The sequence below is a fragment of the Micromesistius poutassou genome (genome assembly GCF_964030765.1).
Source record: "Micromesistius poutassou genome assembly, chromosome: 2".
Taxonomy (NCBI): domain Eukaryota; kingdom Metazoa; phylum Chordata; class Actinopteri; order Gadiformes; family Gadidae; genus Micromesistius; species Micromesistius poutassou.
Window position 1 is genome coordinate 470,816 of NC_140272.1, and position 18,016 is coordinate 488,831.

General features: G+C 48.5%; 2 protein-coding genes across 2 annotated transcripts; one reads left to right on the forward strand and one right to left on the reverse strand.

The window, feature by feature from the left end:
- Window positions 1–26: 26 nt before the first annotated feature.
- Window positions 27–15,774, forward strand: usp4 (ubiquitin specific peptidase 4 (proto-oncogene)). The gene is made up of 22 exons (XM_084464351.1): window positions 27–246; window positions 1,067–1,194; window positions 1,286–1,416; window positions 1,493–1,619; window positions 1,710–1,855; window positions 2,031–2,092; window positions 3,930–4,076; window positions 5,079–5,196; window positions 5,295–5,468; window positions 5,868–6,026; window positions 6,179–6,403; window positions 7,490–7,573; window positions 7,773–7,867; window positions 8,234–8,416; window positions 9,423–9,706; window positions 9,971–10,180; window positions 10,271–10,341; window positions 10,512–10,627; window positions 11,747–11,896; window positions 12,446–12,549; window positions 13,233–13,321; window positions 13,420–15,774. The coding sequence occupies exons 1-22, from the start codon at window positions 116–118 to the stop codon at window positions 13,534–13,536; spliced, it is 3,051 nt and encodes a 1,016-aa protein (XP_084320477.1). The 5' UTR covers window positions 27–115; the 3' UTR covers window positions 13,537–15,774.
- A 964-nt stretch (window positions 15,775–16,738) lies between these two features.
- Window positions 16,739–17,937, reverse strand: LOC311338640 (glutathione peroxidase 1-like). Its single transcript, XM_084463926.1, has 2 exons — window positions 17,627–17,937; window positions 16,739–17,317 (listed from the first exon to the last, which is right to left on the reverse strand). The coding sequence occupies exons 1-2, from the start codon at window positions 17,840–17,842 to the stop codon at window positions 16,979–16,981; spliced, it is 555 nt and encodes a 184-aa protein (XP_084320052.1). The 5' UTR covers window positions 17,843–17,937; the 3' UTR covers window positions 16,739–16,978.
- Between the last annotated feature and the right edge of the window lie 79 nt (window positions 17,938–18,016).

Consider the following 18,016-nt stretch of genomic DNA (forward strand, 5'->3'; position numbering starts at 1 on the left):
ATGAACGTCCGGGAGCAGCCGCGGTGGAGGCGCGCGGCCTCTCCCGGAGGCGCGCGCCCTCGCTGCAGAAGAAGAAGAAGCTCCGAGCCGCGCGAGCCGCGCTCAGTCTCTCACGATGGCGGAGGGAGGCGGACCGGAACCAGTGGACTCAGTGGAACCAGTGGCTGCTCAGTTACCTTCAACCGAAAGTCAGAAACAGACCGTTGGATCCCTCATTAAAACCAACCTACGGAAGGGCGATGAATGGTAGGAGTGGACCTGTTAGCCTTTAGCAGCCAAGCTAGCTGCTAGCTGCTAGCTAGTCAGACGGGCTAACAGCGGCTCTGAAACCGAAAGTTGATGTCACTGCCGTATTGTCAGTAGCTAACATGAAGCTAAGGCTAAATGTTGGCCTCTTACCTGTCCATGATGTGGTCTGTCCCTCAGAGCCTCTTGTCCGGATCAGAAGTCGAGCTAAAGACGCTAAGAAAGGCAGCGGTTCCGTAGTTTAGTTCGGTATCAGCAGCTAGCCGGAGCTAGTACAGGGCTAACCGGGTGTCTGGTCTGATGGGCCTTCACACTGATCAACAAACACAAGTTTCATTTCTAGGAAATGATTCCTATGTAATGGTTGAACTGGGCGTCCAGTCCACTAGGTGGGTCTGGAAGGCCCGTGGTAGTCCGAGCTGAGGCCAGTGAACCACTGCTAGGTTCCGGATCACTGAGAGCCGTTCACTGGTCAAACAAACCTTAAGTACCATATAAAGAACGTTTTCTGTCATTGGCAGTCCACTAGGAAGATAGGTCATGAATGCCATACAGAAGAATGGCAAACCTCCATCAAGAGTATGACACTTCCACATAGATGTAACGTTAGTGCAAACTCTTTATTTCATTCCACCTTCTTCTTATGCTTATTATCTCATGTTTTGTCTGTTATTAAGGACCAAACTATCGTTTACTTACTTGGAACTTTGGTCTCATTTTGGGAAAAGTTTGAACACTGCAGAATTGCCAATCCTGTAGAAAATGTGTTAATGTCCTCATTGGTTCCCTGTAAGTTAATATGACATCCTGTTCCTTCTAGGTTTCTGATAGACAGTCGCTGGTTCAAACAATGGAAGAAGTATGTGGGGTTCGACAGCTGGGACATGTACAATGTTGGAGAGCAAAGCCTTTACCCGGGACCCATCGATAACTCTGGGCTGTTCTCAGGTAAAGCTTTGTCAGTGTTGCACTTTTTATTATTCTTTTATAAATCTAGGTACACAAAGCACTTTCGAACTCTATCTGCCTTTTTCTGCAGACCAGGAAACCCAAGTCCTGAAAGAACACCTTATAGATGAGCTGGACTACGTCCTGGTACCGACCAAGGCGTGGACCAAGCTGGTGGGCTGGTACGGCTCTTTGGATGGCCAGCGGCCCATTGTCAGAAAGGTACGTTCTGTTAGGCACACCCCCGCATCGCTGTTGAGTTCTGGTCGTGTGTTCTCATCCAGCTGTCTCTCTCTAGGTGGTTGAACATGGCATGTTTGTCAAACACTGTAAGGTGGAAGTCTATCTACTGGAGCTGAACCTGTGTGAGAATGAGAACATGGAAAATGTGGTCACTCGACATTTCAGTAAAGCGGACACTATAGGTAGGCTTCCTACTTCCTGTAAGAGTCCTGTTTATGTTGGTCATTACCATAGGATGTTTTACTATTTAACTAATGACTGGTTCCTTTCAGACACCATTGAGAAGGCCATGAGGTCACTGTTTGAGATCCCATCGCAGAAAGAGACCCGACTGTGGAACAAATACATGAGCAACACGTACGAGCAGCTTAACAAGCCAGACAGCACGGTCCAGGACGCCGGGCTCTTCCAGGGACAGGTACTACAGTTAGACGTACATCATGTAAATCAATGTAATGTCACTACTCTTGTTATTGACTCACTCTGATGAGCCTTTAGTGCAGGTAGATTACCTCGCTGTCAGGTCAGCCCTGTGTACAACATGTCCCAGTGTTTCTCCACCATGGCAGCTCAGTTGGCCTGTTGTTCCCCAGGTGCTCGTCATTGAACGCAAGAACGAGGATGGCACCTGGCCCAGACAAAGCTCCCATTCAAAGTAAGTGAGCCTCTTGCTTCTGCTGCTGTTCTATTCAAGGTTCTGAGTACACCAGCTTTATCAGTGATGTATAGGGCTGTAACGATACACCAACTCATGCATCGGTTTGTATCACGATTTTTGACCCACGGTTCGATACATCCCACGATTTTTTTAATATTTAAAAACTATTTTATTTTTTAAACATTTACTTATGTAACAATTAACTTAATGTAACATTTAGTTGGAGGATGCTTGCAGGTAGGCAACAAAATCCTCAACTAGTTTTGTGGTTTATGCCTACGTATTTTAAAATATTAATGTCAAATAAATAATAGTAATTTGAAAGGTTTGGTAGCACTAACCAGCGTTCCCACTAGAAAAAAACGGTGTCGGTCAAAGTGACCTGCAGAGGTTTCGTTTTACAGACATTTTGTTGATATGCCGGTCAAATATCCTATTATCGCTTCTTAATTAGGCTATGTAGCTTCAATAATGACATCAGGCTGTATAGAATGCAACATGTTTAATAGCCTAACTTTCAAATAGATGGGAAAAAACATGAACGTCTGATTCGCAATAACGAGTTATAGTTAGGGGTATCGTATGTCTGTGCGCGAGAATGGCTGTGTGAGTGGACGAGCGAGGAGAGCAGTTGCATGCGTGCGTGCCTGTGTGTGTGTGTGTGTGTGTGTCAAGCTGCTTTCACACCGCTGTGCGGCAACTTGCCGCCTCCATTCATTTCAATGAGGGAAGGGCGGCAGAGTGGAGGCGGTAACAACCGCGGCGATTGGACCCAGAAGCGGTTGATGCCCACGTCAACGCACACAGATTTTGCCCTACCGCTGAGCTTTCCCCGTGTTGAAACTTTCGGCGGCAGCAGCCACTTTTAAAAACGCCTGGCCCTTTCACACCAGCCTCCGGCAGCGAGGCGGTTATCAGGGCGTGGTGTGAAAGCAGTGGTGGTGTGAAAGCAGCTTTAAAGATCCCATGGCATGCTACTTTATGGATGCTTATATATAGGTGTTAGTGGGCCCCTAATACGGTATTTGAAGATGTTCAAGAAATTCAGCATTGGTGCAGAATTACAGCCACTACGAGCCAGTCCCACAATGAGCTCTCCACAAACGTGCCGTTTTTAGAGGCGGGTCGAGGTGGAGGGTGTGGCCCTGAGCATCTTGCGGCCACAGTACCATGCGCTAGTGTTTACAGTGGAACACTGAACATTCAGGGTGCTCCGGCGGGAGTCCTGGAGATATATATATATATATATATATATATATATATATATATATATATATATATATATATATATATATATATATATATATATATATATATATATATATATAAATAAAATCATGGTCAAAAGCTGTTTGCGCCTCTGGATGATATTATGTATCTCAAACGACTGCGTCGGGTTCTCACGCCTCTGGTTCTTCCACTTCCATGTCAATATTAGTACAGACTGAACCGCAAAATGGAGGAGAAAGGGATTGTTGCCCGGGGTTGTCTCTCGCCGGAGCTCCACTGCCCGCCGGAGCCCCGCTGCTCCGGCGGGAGACAACCCCGGGCAGTGTTCAGTGGGCTCTGGTGGACAATCCTGGGCAACAATCCCTTTCTCCTTCATGTCGCGGTTCCCAATTCCTTCTCAACCATGGCCGAGATAACCCCCACTACGAATCTCGTTGTGGAAATACCAGATTCTGCCTTCTCACACCGCGAGACATGTTCGTGGCCCTGAGTGTCACGATTTCAGTTTTGATACGCATATAGTTACAGCCCTAGTGATGTACATTTGTCTGTTTCCACCTTGCTTGGATGTTCATTGTAATCTATGTGTCTTGGTGCTTTGTAGATCTAGTGCTACTCCACCCAGGAATTTCACCACCTCTCCAAAACTCTCTTCCAATTCGTCCGCCACCATCTCCTCGACGGTGTCCAATGGGGACAGCAGCAGTAACGCAAGCTACACGCTTAATAACAGCAACTCCTCTGGAAACCGGTAAGGAGGACCCATCCACCATCTAGATGATCATGGAAATGTACACACGTGCTCACACTTTGAATTGGTGAGGGGTCAGGAGCAGGTCAATGCGATGGTGGTCTTGTATGAATGCTCTACTGTCTAAAAATGATGTATGTATGATATACAATTTAAATAAAATTTAAGGTATTGTGTGATTAGTAAAATAGGCTAGTGCAAAGATTAGAACGTTCCAGAATATTTGGTCTAGTGGCTAGGAGGGAACTTTGAAATTCAGTGCTCAGAACCACGAGATGGATCGGTGGACGGCTACAGGTTCTCTGAAGAGAAAAGAGGCAGAGGTTACCAACAATGAAGAGATTGACAGTGAGTCGGAGGCAGCTACAAGCCAGATTCCTCACAAGGAAACAAAGAAAAGGAGGGTGAAAAGAAAATACTGTGAAAGCTACTTAGAATTAGTACTTTTAGTGCTAATATATGCCTATTAAGAGGTGCGGGTAATTGAGGTAGGACTGTGTGGAGACATATTTTATTATGTGTATTATAAGGTGGTCCGCGAAAATTCTTGATTATAGAAAATGGTCCACACATATTCAAAGTTTGAAAACCCCTGCTCTAACATACCCATAAAATGTGATGCAACATATTTTGAACACAGCTTACCTATTTGAAGTACATTTCCCTCCAAGCCACACCAGAGTCTGGGTGGAGGAAGGCACATGCATATATGTAGTGCTCCTACATTGGAATCCAATTCCTGTTGCATAATTGATTTGAATTGAACAGCTGCACAGGTTGTTAAGAATGGCGACTGTTGAGATTCAAAATGGTCTACGCGCACACTGTATTATCATACTGCTTCTTGGTGTGTGTGTGTGTGTGTGTGTGTGTGTGTGTGTGTGTGTGTGTGTGTGTGTGTGTGTGTGTGTGTGTGTGTGTGTGTGTGTGTGTGTGTGTGTGTGTGTGTGTGTGTGTGTGTGTGTGTCCCCCCCCACTCTGGGATGAACTCTTTCTGAACAGGTTGGGGGGCTACAACTCGTACAGCTCCTCCTACAACTACAGAGACTCCCAGTCCCAGCCAGGCCTCTGTGGGCTCAGTAATCTGGGCAACACCTGCTTCATGAACTCTGCCCTACAGGTGAGTTGTACTGCCAGGTCCATTTGTGTGAAAACAGTTGTCAAAAACACTTGAGTAAACGTTTTCCTCCGTACTCTTGGTTCTTGTCTTCTCTCCAGTGCCTGAGCAACGCGTCCGCACTCACAGACTACTTCCTGAACGACCAGTACGAGGTGGAGCTCAACCGGGAGAACCCGCTGGGCATGAGGGGGGAGATCGCAGAGGCCTACGCTGAGCTGGTCAAGCAGATGTGGCTCAGTCGCAGCAACTACGTGGCCCCGCGCACCTTCAAGGTGAGTCAGGTCATCCACTGTTTGCATAGAAGGCCTGATGTTACCCCCACAACGCCCCTGCTCCTCTACAGCCAGACCATCAGCCTTGATGAGGTTCCTCCAGGCTGATGGGATGTTCTGTTCTGTTAGTTGTGGGGGGGGGGGGGGGGCTGGTGGTCAGCACTGCGGGCACACTGCAAGAAACTCCTGGGGGGTGGGCTGCCTTTCTGTGTATAGTTTGTTTGTTCTCCCTGTGTCCATGTGTGTTTCCTCCCACACCAAAAAACATCCATGTCGGGTTAATACTCCTGCCGGTGCCCTTGAGCAAGGCACCAGGCAGTATCTGGAGTGGGTCTCCGGACTGTGACCACCCCCTACTCTGAAGGGTGCAGAGCTCACCTGTCCTTCCCCTTTGTTCAGACCCAGGTGGGCCGCTTCGCGCCCCAGTTCTCGGGCTACCAGCAGCAGGACTCCCAGGAGCTGCTGGCCTTCCTGTTGGACGGTCTCCATGAGGACCTGAACCGCGTCAAGAAGAAGCCCTACCTGGCCGTGAAGGACGCCGAGGGCCGACCAGACGAGGTAAGCGTGATGGAGCTACATGATGGTGACCTTGATGGAAAGCTGTTTTCAGAACTCTCTGTAAATGGGTCTTTAACATGAAACACGGTGGGTAAGAACGGCTCATCGACATGTTGCTTACCTCTCGCTGCCATTTCCCTTTTTTAAATCAGATTGTCGCAAAGGAAGCCTGGACTAATCATCGTTTGCGTAACGACTCAGTCATAGTGGACATCTTCCACGGCCTCTTCAAATCCACCCTGGTGTGCCCCGAATGTTCGAAGGTGTCTGTTACCTTTGACCCATTCTGCTACCTCACGTTGCCTCTGCCCATGAAGAAGGACCGCACCATGGAGCTGTTCCTGGTGCGCTCCGACCCCCAGTCCAGGCCCATGCAGGTGAGCTGGTCCTCTGAGCCTCCGTTAACACAACAAAGCTGACCTCTTCCTCCCTAAATACCCCGGTACCGGGTTTAGCCCCTCCCCTCGATTTCAAAGACGCCGTAAGGGATTTCAACTCATTAGAAAGTATTCATGCAAGACACCACTTTGACCACCATTTTCCAACCAAACACTGTGTATACAAATCCATTTTTAGTAGGGTTTCAGAGGAAATGGGTAAATTTCCTTCAATTGTAACACGTTCATCACCATCTGGTGGCCACACGAGGCACATGGGATGGTTTGGCTTGGTCTCATTTAATTCTATTGGCCCAGATCTCAATAGAGGAAGTTCTGGGCCAATTTTCGAAATTGTACATTGAGTTCCCAAGATATCCACCTGTTAGTCTCATCAAGTTTATATTGTCAATTTGGAATTGGATTTAGTTGTTTTTTTTGGGAGTTTTCGCCTAAACCTACCTTGAGTAAGACTTCTCATTATTTGCTGAACTTCACTTTATTGACATCCAATATTGACCCAGGTCCTCTTCAGATGTTGTGCTATGGTCTGATGATACTTTAGGCCTACCAACTGATATTCACTCTAAAACAACATTAATTTCAGGAGGAAATAGAATCGTATGCTGTGTTCTAGCTTTATTCACTCTAACCTAGTTGTATCCACATTGAATATTTAACTTGCACAACAATCAGTGAAAAGGTTCAAACAACCTTGTTAACCTCTCAATCATTTGAGCATGGAATTGAGTGTAATATATTCATGTGTTATGTCCTCATTGGCATTTCCATTGACACATCCAAACCGTGTAACTGTATGAGGATATACATGTACTTACAATGTCTGCATGTGTGGCTCTTTGTAGTTTTCTGTTTTGACATGCAACCATTGCAAGTTGTAAGAGCGTGTTTGTATTAAACCAGTGGTGCAGTTATGTGATGAGTGCTGCAGAAGATGCTGGCCTTTGTGTGTTCTAATGAGTCAGAAGATGCTGGCCTTTGTGTGTTCTAATGAGTCAGAAGATGCTGGCCTTTGTGTGTTCTAATGAGTCAGAAGATGATGGCCTCTGTGTTGTGTGTCTTCAGTACAGAGTGGTGGTCCCCAAGCTGGGCTGTGTGAGTGACCTGTTCAGCGCCTTGTCCAAACTCTGTGGGATTGCTCCAGAGAATGTGAGTGTTGCCACATTGTTGAGCCTTGTTTAAAGACACTGCCTTGTATACATGGGGTATATATATATATATATATATATATATATATATATTATTATATATATACCCTGTTTATATCCAGGAAGCTGTCCAGCTTCTCTGTTCTGTTGTGGCGCCTCTGGGTTTGATACTCAACCACCAAGCTGCTGTCTGTCCCTAGATGGTGATGGCAGATGTTTACAATCACCGCTTCCACAAGATGTACCGCCAGGACGACGGCCTGAACCAGATCATGGACAAAGACGACATCTATGTGTAAGTTGTCAAAAGGGTTTCTTCCAGAGACTTATTTGAAGCAGAGCCTGTGCATCGGTCCTGTAGTGTAGGGTTAGGGTTAGATGGTTACATGGTCCAGAGTATCACAAACAGACCTGACCAGACCTGGTCCAGAGCATCACTAACAGACCTGACCAGACCTGGTCCAGAGCATCACTAACAGACCTGACCAGACCTGGTCCAGAGCATCACTAACAGACCTGACCAGACCTGGTCCAGAGCATCACTAACAGACCTGACCAGACCTGGTCCAGTGAATCAAACAGACTGACCCTGAACGGACCTGGTCCAGAGCACCACTAACAGACGGGACCTGGTCCTGGCTTGTGTCCTGGCTCTATGCAGGTACGAGGTGCAGGAGGAGGACAGCGAGCAGATGAACCTGCCAGTATACTTCCGGGAGCGGCACTCCAAGCAGGCGGGCGGCTCCAGCGGCACCATGCTGTTCGGCCAGCCCCTCCTGCTCACGGTCCCCAGACACAACCTCCTGGCAGAGGCTCTGTACCTCCGGATCCTGGAGAGGATCGGGTGAGTGGCCTGAGGCCTGCTTCTCTTTAACGCCAATTGATCTACCAAATTATTATTTTCAACTTGTTGGCTCATTTCCACTCATTTGCACATTTCATATTATTCTCCTCTTCAACAAACATCTGGGATTTTCTTTTACACTTGTGTCCACGATACTCTGGCATATCTTAACCAGTAATATTAGAAGACCATTTCTTTCCCTTTTCATAAAAAGCAGGCTCTTGTTTTGAATCCCGTAGACTGCATGTTTAGTAGTCAGTTACGCTGAAGGGAGCTGCATTTATTGATTTGGTTTCCATGGCTATTCGTATTTCATTGTGTGGATTGTGTTCTTCCACTAAGCTGGAAAGGATACAGGAAAGAAATGCATGTTTATGAATATCCCTCACTTCCCCCACAAGTTGGTCACTCAAGCTTTTGAGTTCTTCTGCCAAATCATTTTTATAGTAAAGCAAAGTGGGCCAGTGATCAAGGTGACGATACAATGTTGACATCGTTATTAAGGGGAATCACTGCGGGCCACCGGCGACCACCATGTTCTCAGCCGTTAAGAGGCTCCCCTCAGAGTGGCTTTGAGGCTGGAGGCCGCCCTGTCTCTAGTAGGGATCCACCGATATGGATTTAATTAGGGCCGATACCAATTTTTTTTAAATCTTAAGCCGATAAGCAGATGCCAATTTTCTTGAACCGATATTTGGAGCCGATACTGCTTTTGCTCCCTCAATTTACATCATAAAAATTACACAATGATGAAAACAAATGTTACAAGTCTCAATAAAAAAAAATTAACATTTATTGAACTGTTTGTAAATCATGCCGGGGGAAATTTTATTTATTATTTTTTTTTAAATCGGTGACGTGTATCGGCCGAAAAAAACCCATATCAGCCGATAATAACGGCCGATCACTAGTCTCTAGGGTTAAGAGGCTTCCCCTCGGAGTGGCTCTGAGGCGGGAGGCCACCATGTCTCTCAGGCTGACGGAGGGTTTCTGGTTTGTGTTGCAGGCGCTACGCCAAGCCCCATCCTAGTCCCTGTAGCGAGAGCCGCGCCGCCGCCTCCGCCAGCTGCAGCCGGGCCGAGGGTCCCACGCCCCCTGGGTCGCACTCCGGCCAGGAGGGTGGCGCCAACCCGCTGTCTGACGGGGCCTCCTGCAGCTCCGGGGCCCACGGCAGCACTGGGGGCCCCGGCAACTCCGAGGCCTCCTGCAGCTCTGGGGCCTCCTCGAGCGCCGGCCCCAGCAATGGCAGCAGCCATTCGGCAGCCAACGGGCCCAACGGGGTCTGCGATGGTATGTGTGTCCAGGGTTCAGAGTCACTTCTCTTTCTTCAGCCTCAATGGTTGGGGTTTAGTACCGTTGATCAAAAGGACAGCTCCTATTGATCAAAAGGATCTCCTCGCTGCCCTCTCTTGTTGGCTCCCAGAATGAGGCCTTTGTCTATTCATTGAGTTGAAGTCCGGCTGTATTCACCCATTCACCACCTGGCTGGAGGAGTGTCTGTCCACAGGCAGGGTGACAGAGGAAGGCTTGACGATAACGATGTGGCTCTTCAAGGTGAGGACGAGGCCATGGACCACCAGGGGAGCCCGGAGCCGGAGACCGGCCCCTCGGAAGAAGACGAGGAGGAAGAGGCGGACGGGGACAAGGGGTCGAAGGGCGTCTCCGCGGCGCCGTCCAGGCTGTTCAGCTTCAGCATGGTCAACTCCTACGGGACGGCCAACATCAGCCCCCTGCCCTGCGACGGGAACGTCCTCAAACTCAACCGTGAGTCTCCCCTCTGCCTGCTGCCTCAAGCACTCAGTGGCTCACCTTAGGACTCACCCATAGGGCCTCGCTCTTCTTCTCTCCCTGCAGCACATTCCACCGTGGCCATCGACTGGGACCCCGACACCAGGAAGCGGTGCTACGACGACCAGGAAGCGGAGGTCAGTGGAGTAGAGGCCCTTAATGAAATGTCTTCTCTTAGTGTCGGAATCTAGAGAGTAACGTGTGTGTGTGTGTGTGTGTGTGTGTGTGTGTGTGTGTGTGTGTGTGTGTGTGTGTGTGTGTGTGTGTGTGTGTGTGTGTGTGTGTGTGTGTGTGTGTGTGTGTGTAGGCCTCGGAGAAGCATGAGAGTGTGCTTCAGCCTCAGAAGAGGAAGACCACCGTTGCTCTGAGGGAATGCATCGACCTGTTCACCACCATGGAGACGCTTGGAGAGCATGACCCCTGGTAAGGCCTACCGCAGCTCTTAGCCCTACATGAACCCTGGTAGGGCCTACCACAGCTGTATCCTTACATTACCCCTGGTAGGGCCTACCGCAGCTGTTAGCCCTACATGACCCATGGTAGGGCCTACCGCAGCTGTATCCTTACATGAACCATGGTAAGGCCTACCGCAGCTGTATCCTTACATGAACCATGGTAAGGCCTACTGCAGCCTTACATGAACCATGGTAAGGCCTACCACAGCCCTACATGACTCCTATGCCGCTTTTCCACCGACAGTACCAGCTCGACTCGCCCCGCCTTTTTTTGCGTTTTCATTGGCAAAAAAAGTACCTGGTACCGGGTACCCGTACTTTTTTTTAGTACCACCTCCATCGAGGTTCCAAGCGAGCGGAGTAGGTACTTTTGTGTGACGTAAACTGGATGCTGGCAACTGATTGGCCAGCGGCTGTAAATGGGAATAATCACTTTAAGTTAACTTGTGTCCGGCGTGGTTGGAGTCCACGGACCCGCTCCCGAGGGGGACACTGATCAGCGTTTCGCCGTGTGTGTCGCTCCTTTCCCGGGGCTAGAGTTAGGCTGTGCGTGGTTGTGTGTGTCCGGCGTGGTTGTGTGTGGCTTGAGTCCACGGACCCTCTCCCAAGGATCAGTATTTCGCTGTTACGTTTTAGTGTCGTTCCTTTCCCAGGGCTCGAGTTTCGCCTCCATCAACGTTAGCGTATGACAACAATAGACGTGCAGTCATTGCGCTTTTTATTTTATTTTATTTCCCATCATAACCTTTCCCGGGAATCAGGAAATAGTCTTGATCAGATTCAGATTTCCCGGGAATCGCGTCTCCCGTGATTAAAACCTAATGACGACCCGCCCACGTTGGAGAGGTTCTTTTCTACGACCCGCCCACATTGAAGAGGTACTTTTTTAGATGGAAATGCGACGTGCCTGGAACCAAGTCGAGTCGAGCTGGTACTGTCGGTGGAAAAGCGGCACTAGTAAGGTCTACCGCAGCCCTACATAACCCATGGTAAGAGAACTCTTAGGAAGCCTCTCAATTGTTAAAGAGAGGACTCTTAGGAAGCCTCTCCATTGTAAACTGAGGACTCTTGTCTCTCCTCTCCTCAGGTACTGCCCCACCTGTAAGAAGCACCAGCAGGCCACCAAGAAGTTTGACCTGTGGTCCCTGCCCCGCCTCCTCGTCGTCCATCTCAAGCGCTTCTCCTACAACCGCTGCTGGAGGGACAAGCTGGACACGGTGGTGGACTTCCCCATTAGGTGAGCCTCCTGTCACATCCTACTGCTGCCACTCGGGGGAGCTGGTGGACCTCTGGAGAGGAAGTGAACAGCATTAAGGTGTATGGTGCAAAGGTGTGAGAGCTTATCTCCTCGCTGTACATAACAGTATAAAAGACGTTGTTGTGAGACAACGTTACAAAAGACCGTTCTTAAGCAAACAATGGAAGGTTGTTAGCCCTGGGCTGATAGGCTATCTCTGGATCCACTAGGAAGCATTCTGTGATTTATTCTCTGACTTCTTGGAAACACTTCCTCGTACCTTCACCTTCCTTCTCCCAGAATGCTGACTCATGCTTGGCGGTTGAGTTCCAGTTGTCGAGCCGGTTTGACCGCAGGAGTAAAGACCTGTTTGTATAACAATGTCCTCTTTGTCCCTGGGGACCTGGACATGTCTGAGTCACGATCCTAACAATCCTCTCTGTCCCCAGGGACCTGGACATGTCTGAGTCACGATCCTAACAATCCTCTCTGTCCCCAGGGACCTGGACATGTCTGAGTCACGATCCTAACAATCCTCTCTGTCCCCAGGGACCTGGACATGTCTGAGTTTGTGTGTGACCCTAAAGCTGAGCCCTACGTCTACGACCTGATCGCCGTCTCCAACCACTATGGGGGAATGGGAGGAGGCCACTGTGAGTCAACATGTGCCCTTATTATTATTATTATTATTAGGGGTCCTACGAAAAACATAGGAACCCATTTGTATTTGTTAGTATTATTATTTTTATTTTCTTTTTTTCCTGACTTTCTATAAAATTTGCAGTCTTGTAGAACTCTTAAAATGAGTAAGGGAATCAGAATATGGGCAATAATCACACATAGGTGGTGCTATAACAAGACCTGGAAGTTCAGCATTTAAACAGGCTGCCATTACCACTAAGAACGTGCAATATGCATGAAACTTGATATACACGCACCATTCGTCATGACTAATAACCTTCAAATCGCTACCCATATTGTCAGACCATTTGGATATAGTGCAGTGACCACAAATGGTGCGCAAAACGTGCAGTGACCACAAATCTGTTGACCTTTGGCCAACAGATTTGGTGCCGGAGGTGGTAAAAGCTGCAAACTAAGGCCAAAGATGGCAGAGATATACATTTTAAAGTGAAATATATGCATATATCCAATGTTTAAACAGATGTTACATGCGTAAAATCCGACCTGTTTACTGTTGACTGTCCAATGGGGCCGTTGCTATTCATTAATCCTTTCAAATAATTTGCCCATCTCTGGAATGAATGAGGTGTTCAATTTCTTGCATTAAAAAGTTTGAAAAGCAAACTGATGCCTCTGCCCTTTGCCCCGACAGACACGGCCTATGGCAAGAACAAAGTGGACGGAGGCTGGTACTACTTTGACGACAGCAGTGTCTCGTCGGCCAAAGAGGACCAGATTGTGGTGAGACCGCGTTGACTCCTCCCCTGGGCTCTCAGTCCTCTCTTGGTATCAGGTGACGTGTGGTTTTGTGTCGTAACGCCACCCTTCTGTCCCTGCAGACGAAGGCGGCTTACGTGCTGTTCTACCAGCGCAGAGAAGGCCCGACCCCCACCAAGCCCTCGGCGTCCTCAGGGGCAGCCTGCGACGGAGTGGACGACCACATGGACACTAACTAACACTGACCATAACCACTGAACCTTCAAATGGTAGACGGACACACACACACACCCAGCTACCATGGTGGGAAGGACTCGTCGATACTATCCCCCCTACCTTCCCTGTGATTTAGTTTTGTTTCTCATTTTGTCTCTGACAGCCTCAACCCTTTTCTACTAGAGACCCCAGACCCAAGCAGGGGGTTAGGGTTAGAGCCCAGGCCCAAGCAGGGGGTTAGGGTTAGAGCCCAGGCCCAAGCAGGGGGTTAGGGTTAGAGCCCAGGCCCAAGCAGGGGGTTAGGGTTAGAGCCCAGGCCCAAGCAGGGGGTTAGGGTTAGAGCCCAGGCCCAAGCAGGGGGTTAGGGTTAGAGCCCAGGCCCAAGCAGGGGGTTAGGGTTAGAGCCCAGGCCCAAGCAGGGGGTTAGGGTTAGAGCCCAGGCCCAAGCAGGGGGTTAGGGTTAGAGCCCAGGCCCAAGCAGGGGGTTAGGGTTAGAGCCCAGGCCCAAGCAGGGGGTTAGACCGGAGACCCTAGCAGGGGGTTGCACTGGGGATCCAAGCGTGTAGTTGTTGGGCTCCATGAGTGGGGAGCTCCTACACAAAGTAAAGGCTAAGGATCCTCTCGCTGGATACAAACAGAATGTTAGGGATGCCCTTGCGTAGGTAAACAAAGGTTTCAGTTTCCAACAGTCAAGAGGAAGTAAGCCAAACGTACATCCTGCTTTAACCAAAGCGCTCCACGTTGTACACAATGTGAATCTTACCATTTAGGGATACCATGGAAACTTCAGTTTTGCAGTCATTTCCCCATTGTTAATCTGGTTCCAGGTTCCATCTCGGGGCCTTAAGAGGGCCGGTGGCTGACTGCTTCGGCCGGTCCCGGTCCCCCTGAAGCTCACTCTGGGCCTTCAGTGGGCTGGTGGCTGGCTGACTGCTTCGGCCGGTCCCGGTCCCCCTGAAGCTCACTCTGGGCCTTCAGTGGGCTGGTGGCTGGCTGACTGCTTCGGCCGGTCCCGGTCCCCTTGAGGCTCACTCTGGGCCTTCAGTGGGCTGGTGGCTGGCTGACTGCTTCGGCCGGTCCCGGTCCCCTTGAGGCTCACTCTGGGCCTTCAGTGGGCTGGTGGCTGGCTGACTGCTTCGGCCGGTCCCGGTCCCCTTGAGGCTCACTCCCATCCCAGCTTTGTCGTTTTTTGTCACAGTGCAAAAGTGGCCTTTTGATTCCTGCTAACTTTTATATTCTTTTACAGAGCACTTTGAATTTTCCCTTGAATTCATGATCTGCTTGTTATGTAATCAGAAGTGATTTGGGTTCATGATTTGGCCTTGGGGCTCAAGATATGTTATACATTTCTTCAGGTCTTTTAACTTTAAAATAATCAGTTTGCTCAAACCCCTAGCCCTCATCTAGCTTGTCTTTTAAAAGTATTGTACATTATTTCAGCTTTGAATTGAAATGGCTGTTATTTGATATCTACAAAGCACACTGAAGAAAATAAAAATGTATTAAGTGGTGCTTAATTCATACAACCTCGAATTCACTGCTTAAGGAAGAGCGCCTCCATATGGAATCATTCAGTCTTAGTACATCAGGATGGGGATATTGGCAAAGTGATATAACGGTTAATGAGCGGAGACATTTATGTGGCTGAATGCTTGTGCATTAATGGAATAAAGGTAGAACATAAATTCAATATACTAGTTAACTGGGAGATACCTAGTCATCTGACATCAGGCACTTCAGATACTATTGTTATGGAGGGCTGGGGTGGGGGGGGGGAGGGAAAGGAAGAGTCATCAGACCAGATGGGCTGTGGGGGGGAAACCAGTGGTCAGATCAGATGGGCTGTGGGGGAAAACCAGTGGTCAGACCAGACTCAACAAGGTGATGGACAGTTTCATCCAGCCAGGGGTGTTGGTACAGTGGTGGGACTGCAGCATGTACATGTCCACTGGACTGCTCGTGTCCTTTTGATTTTGCTGGGTGATCTGCTGTGATTTTTGCTCAGAGATTAGTACATAAGTCATTTATGCCAATGGATAGAAAAGCTTTACATCATACTTATAATCCACTATAGCAAGTTTTAAAATAAATACCGTGAATCATCTTTTCCCTACTTCATGAGAACATCAATCATAATAGGTGTAAATAATCTTTCACACGAGTGAATGACATAGTCCGAATATTTATACATGCCAATATCTAGAAAATGTTTTTAATTGAGAATTATGAGTTTGAACGTACAATAAAAACCTGAAACCTGAGCAGTGTCTCCTTGGCCAAGTTCCTGTCAACCGTTTATTACAGCTGGAAGATGAATCCATTCTAATGCCCTTTGTTCCAGTACAGCAGTACAGCAGGCCTTCAGCTGTGACGTAACCTATGGTTGTAAATGTAACTAAAGTTATATAAAGGTGACATACCACAGCGCTGCAAGGATCCTGATGAGGGTACGAAAATATGATCACATCACCCCCATCCTGAAAACCATACACTGGCTCCGTCCCGCTCAGAATTGAGTACAAGGTCTCGCTACTCGCTACACCAGTGCATTCACGGACATGCACCCCTTTACCTCAAGGAACCCCTCACTCCCCAGACCCCTTCACGTACCCTCCGCTCAGCATCCACACACACCCTTCAAACCCATAGGACAAAGCTCCACACCATGGGTGATCGGGCCTTTTCCGCTGCCGCCCCTGGACTGTGGAACACCCTCCCTGACCACCTCAGGGCCCCACAGACTACAGCTGTTTTTAAACTAAACCTAAAAACGTATCTTCTTACAAAAGCATTTTGGTAAATTCTTTTATAGGTTCTCCTTTTACCCATTTATTGGTAATTTGTAATGTTTTAATTGCTTTTATTCTCAGATTTTATTTTTACTTCTCTGTAGCACTTTGAGATTCTAGTAATAAAGTGCAATACAAATAACATTTATTAGGTGTGAGTGGAAAATCTGCCTCTTCTGACATGACAAGTGGGCGTGTCCCCCTAGAATCTTCTAGATGTATGACGGATAGATGAGCAACGTTTGCTACTGTCCACTGGGCGGGCTGGTAATCTGATCTATCCAGCACACATTTGGGTTGACTTGACACACCCACTTGTGATATCTAAAGAGGCAGACTTTCAATACGGCTTGTAAGCTAATTACACATGGTGGTATATGTCACCTTCAACCCACGCAATACTGCTTGAGAAAAAAAGACAAATACAATCCCAATATATCTTGGAAAAAGTTTATTTGCGAGTGAAACTAGAGCTGTACTTCAGTTGAACTCAGCAGCGGAGTCTTGTCTTTAAGATCCATCCGGTCCCCCCCTCAAAGGCTTTGGTTTCAGAGGAGACCTTCATTAAATAAAGGTTCATGACGGCACATTGTGTACAACAGAGCACAGGTAGTTACGAAATACTCATTTGAAACAAACAAAATATGGACGGCACATGAGAGCTTAGTTTTGCAAACTAAAGAAGCTTCTTAATGTCGGCGTCGATGTCGCTGGTGAGGAAGTTCCTGCTGTAGCGTTTGAACGGAACCCCGTCCGGCCCCACCAGGAACTTCTCGAAGTTCCAGGAGATGTCGTTCCTGCAGACCGGGCTCCAGATGATGCACTTCGGGTCGGTCATGAGGGAATTGGGGTCATCGGACGGGAACGGAAGCTTCTCTTTTAGAAAGACGAACAGCGAATGGGCATCTTTCCCGTTCACATCCGACTTCTGAAGCAGCTGGAACTTGGGTTCGAAGCCGTTCCCCGGGCGGACGTGCTTCAAGGAGGCCAGGATCTCCTCGTTCTTGACGTTCTCCTGCAGATGAACATCGTATTAAAGTTTGAGTCTCCATGTGCATCATTAAGAGCTTCTCGCTACAGGTGTTGCCCTCCTGTAGTGGCCCCACCGCCTGGATCATAAACTAGTCTGAACAAGTTTAGTCTTGATGACAGCAGGTAAAATGAAATACTGTTTACAGCGTGAGGAATACTGTAATTAAAGTTAATCGCGTGTTAGTCAGTTACATTAACTATGAACCCTTCGCCCCGTGTCTGGGCTCCATGGTCAGGGATACCAGGAGGCCAGAGGTCCAAGTGGGGGTCAGAGGTCCCCAGGAGGTCTCACCTGGTGTCCGAACTGGTTGCAGGGCACCGCCAGGACCACCAGCCCCTGGCCGCTGTAGCGGGCGTGGAGCTCGTTCATCTGGAGGTAGTCCCTGGAGGTGGTCCCTCAGAGCGACGCGACGTTCTGGATCAGGACCACTTTGCCCTTAAGAGAAGAGAAGTTTAGAACTTCTCCGGTGATCAGTTTAGCGGTTATCTCAAAGAACTTGGACGCCATTGTAAAGGTTGAAGGTGTGACAACGAGGCGATCTCCTTGCTACTTCTGCTCCTCGGTCAGGAGGAGTTGATGTTTAACAATTGAAGTTAGAAGGAGGGGCGGGCTCACCTTTCTTCGTTTAGCATCACGGCGCCGGCCGGCGTTAAAGTCCGTTCCCTTACCACGGGATTATAA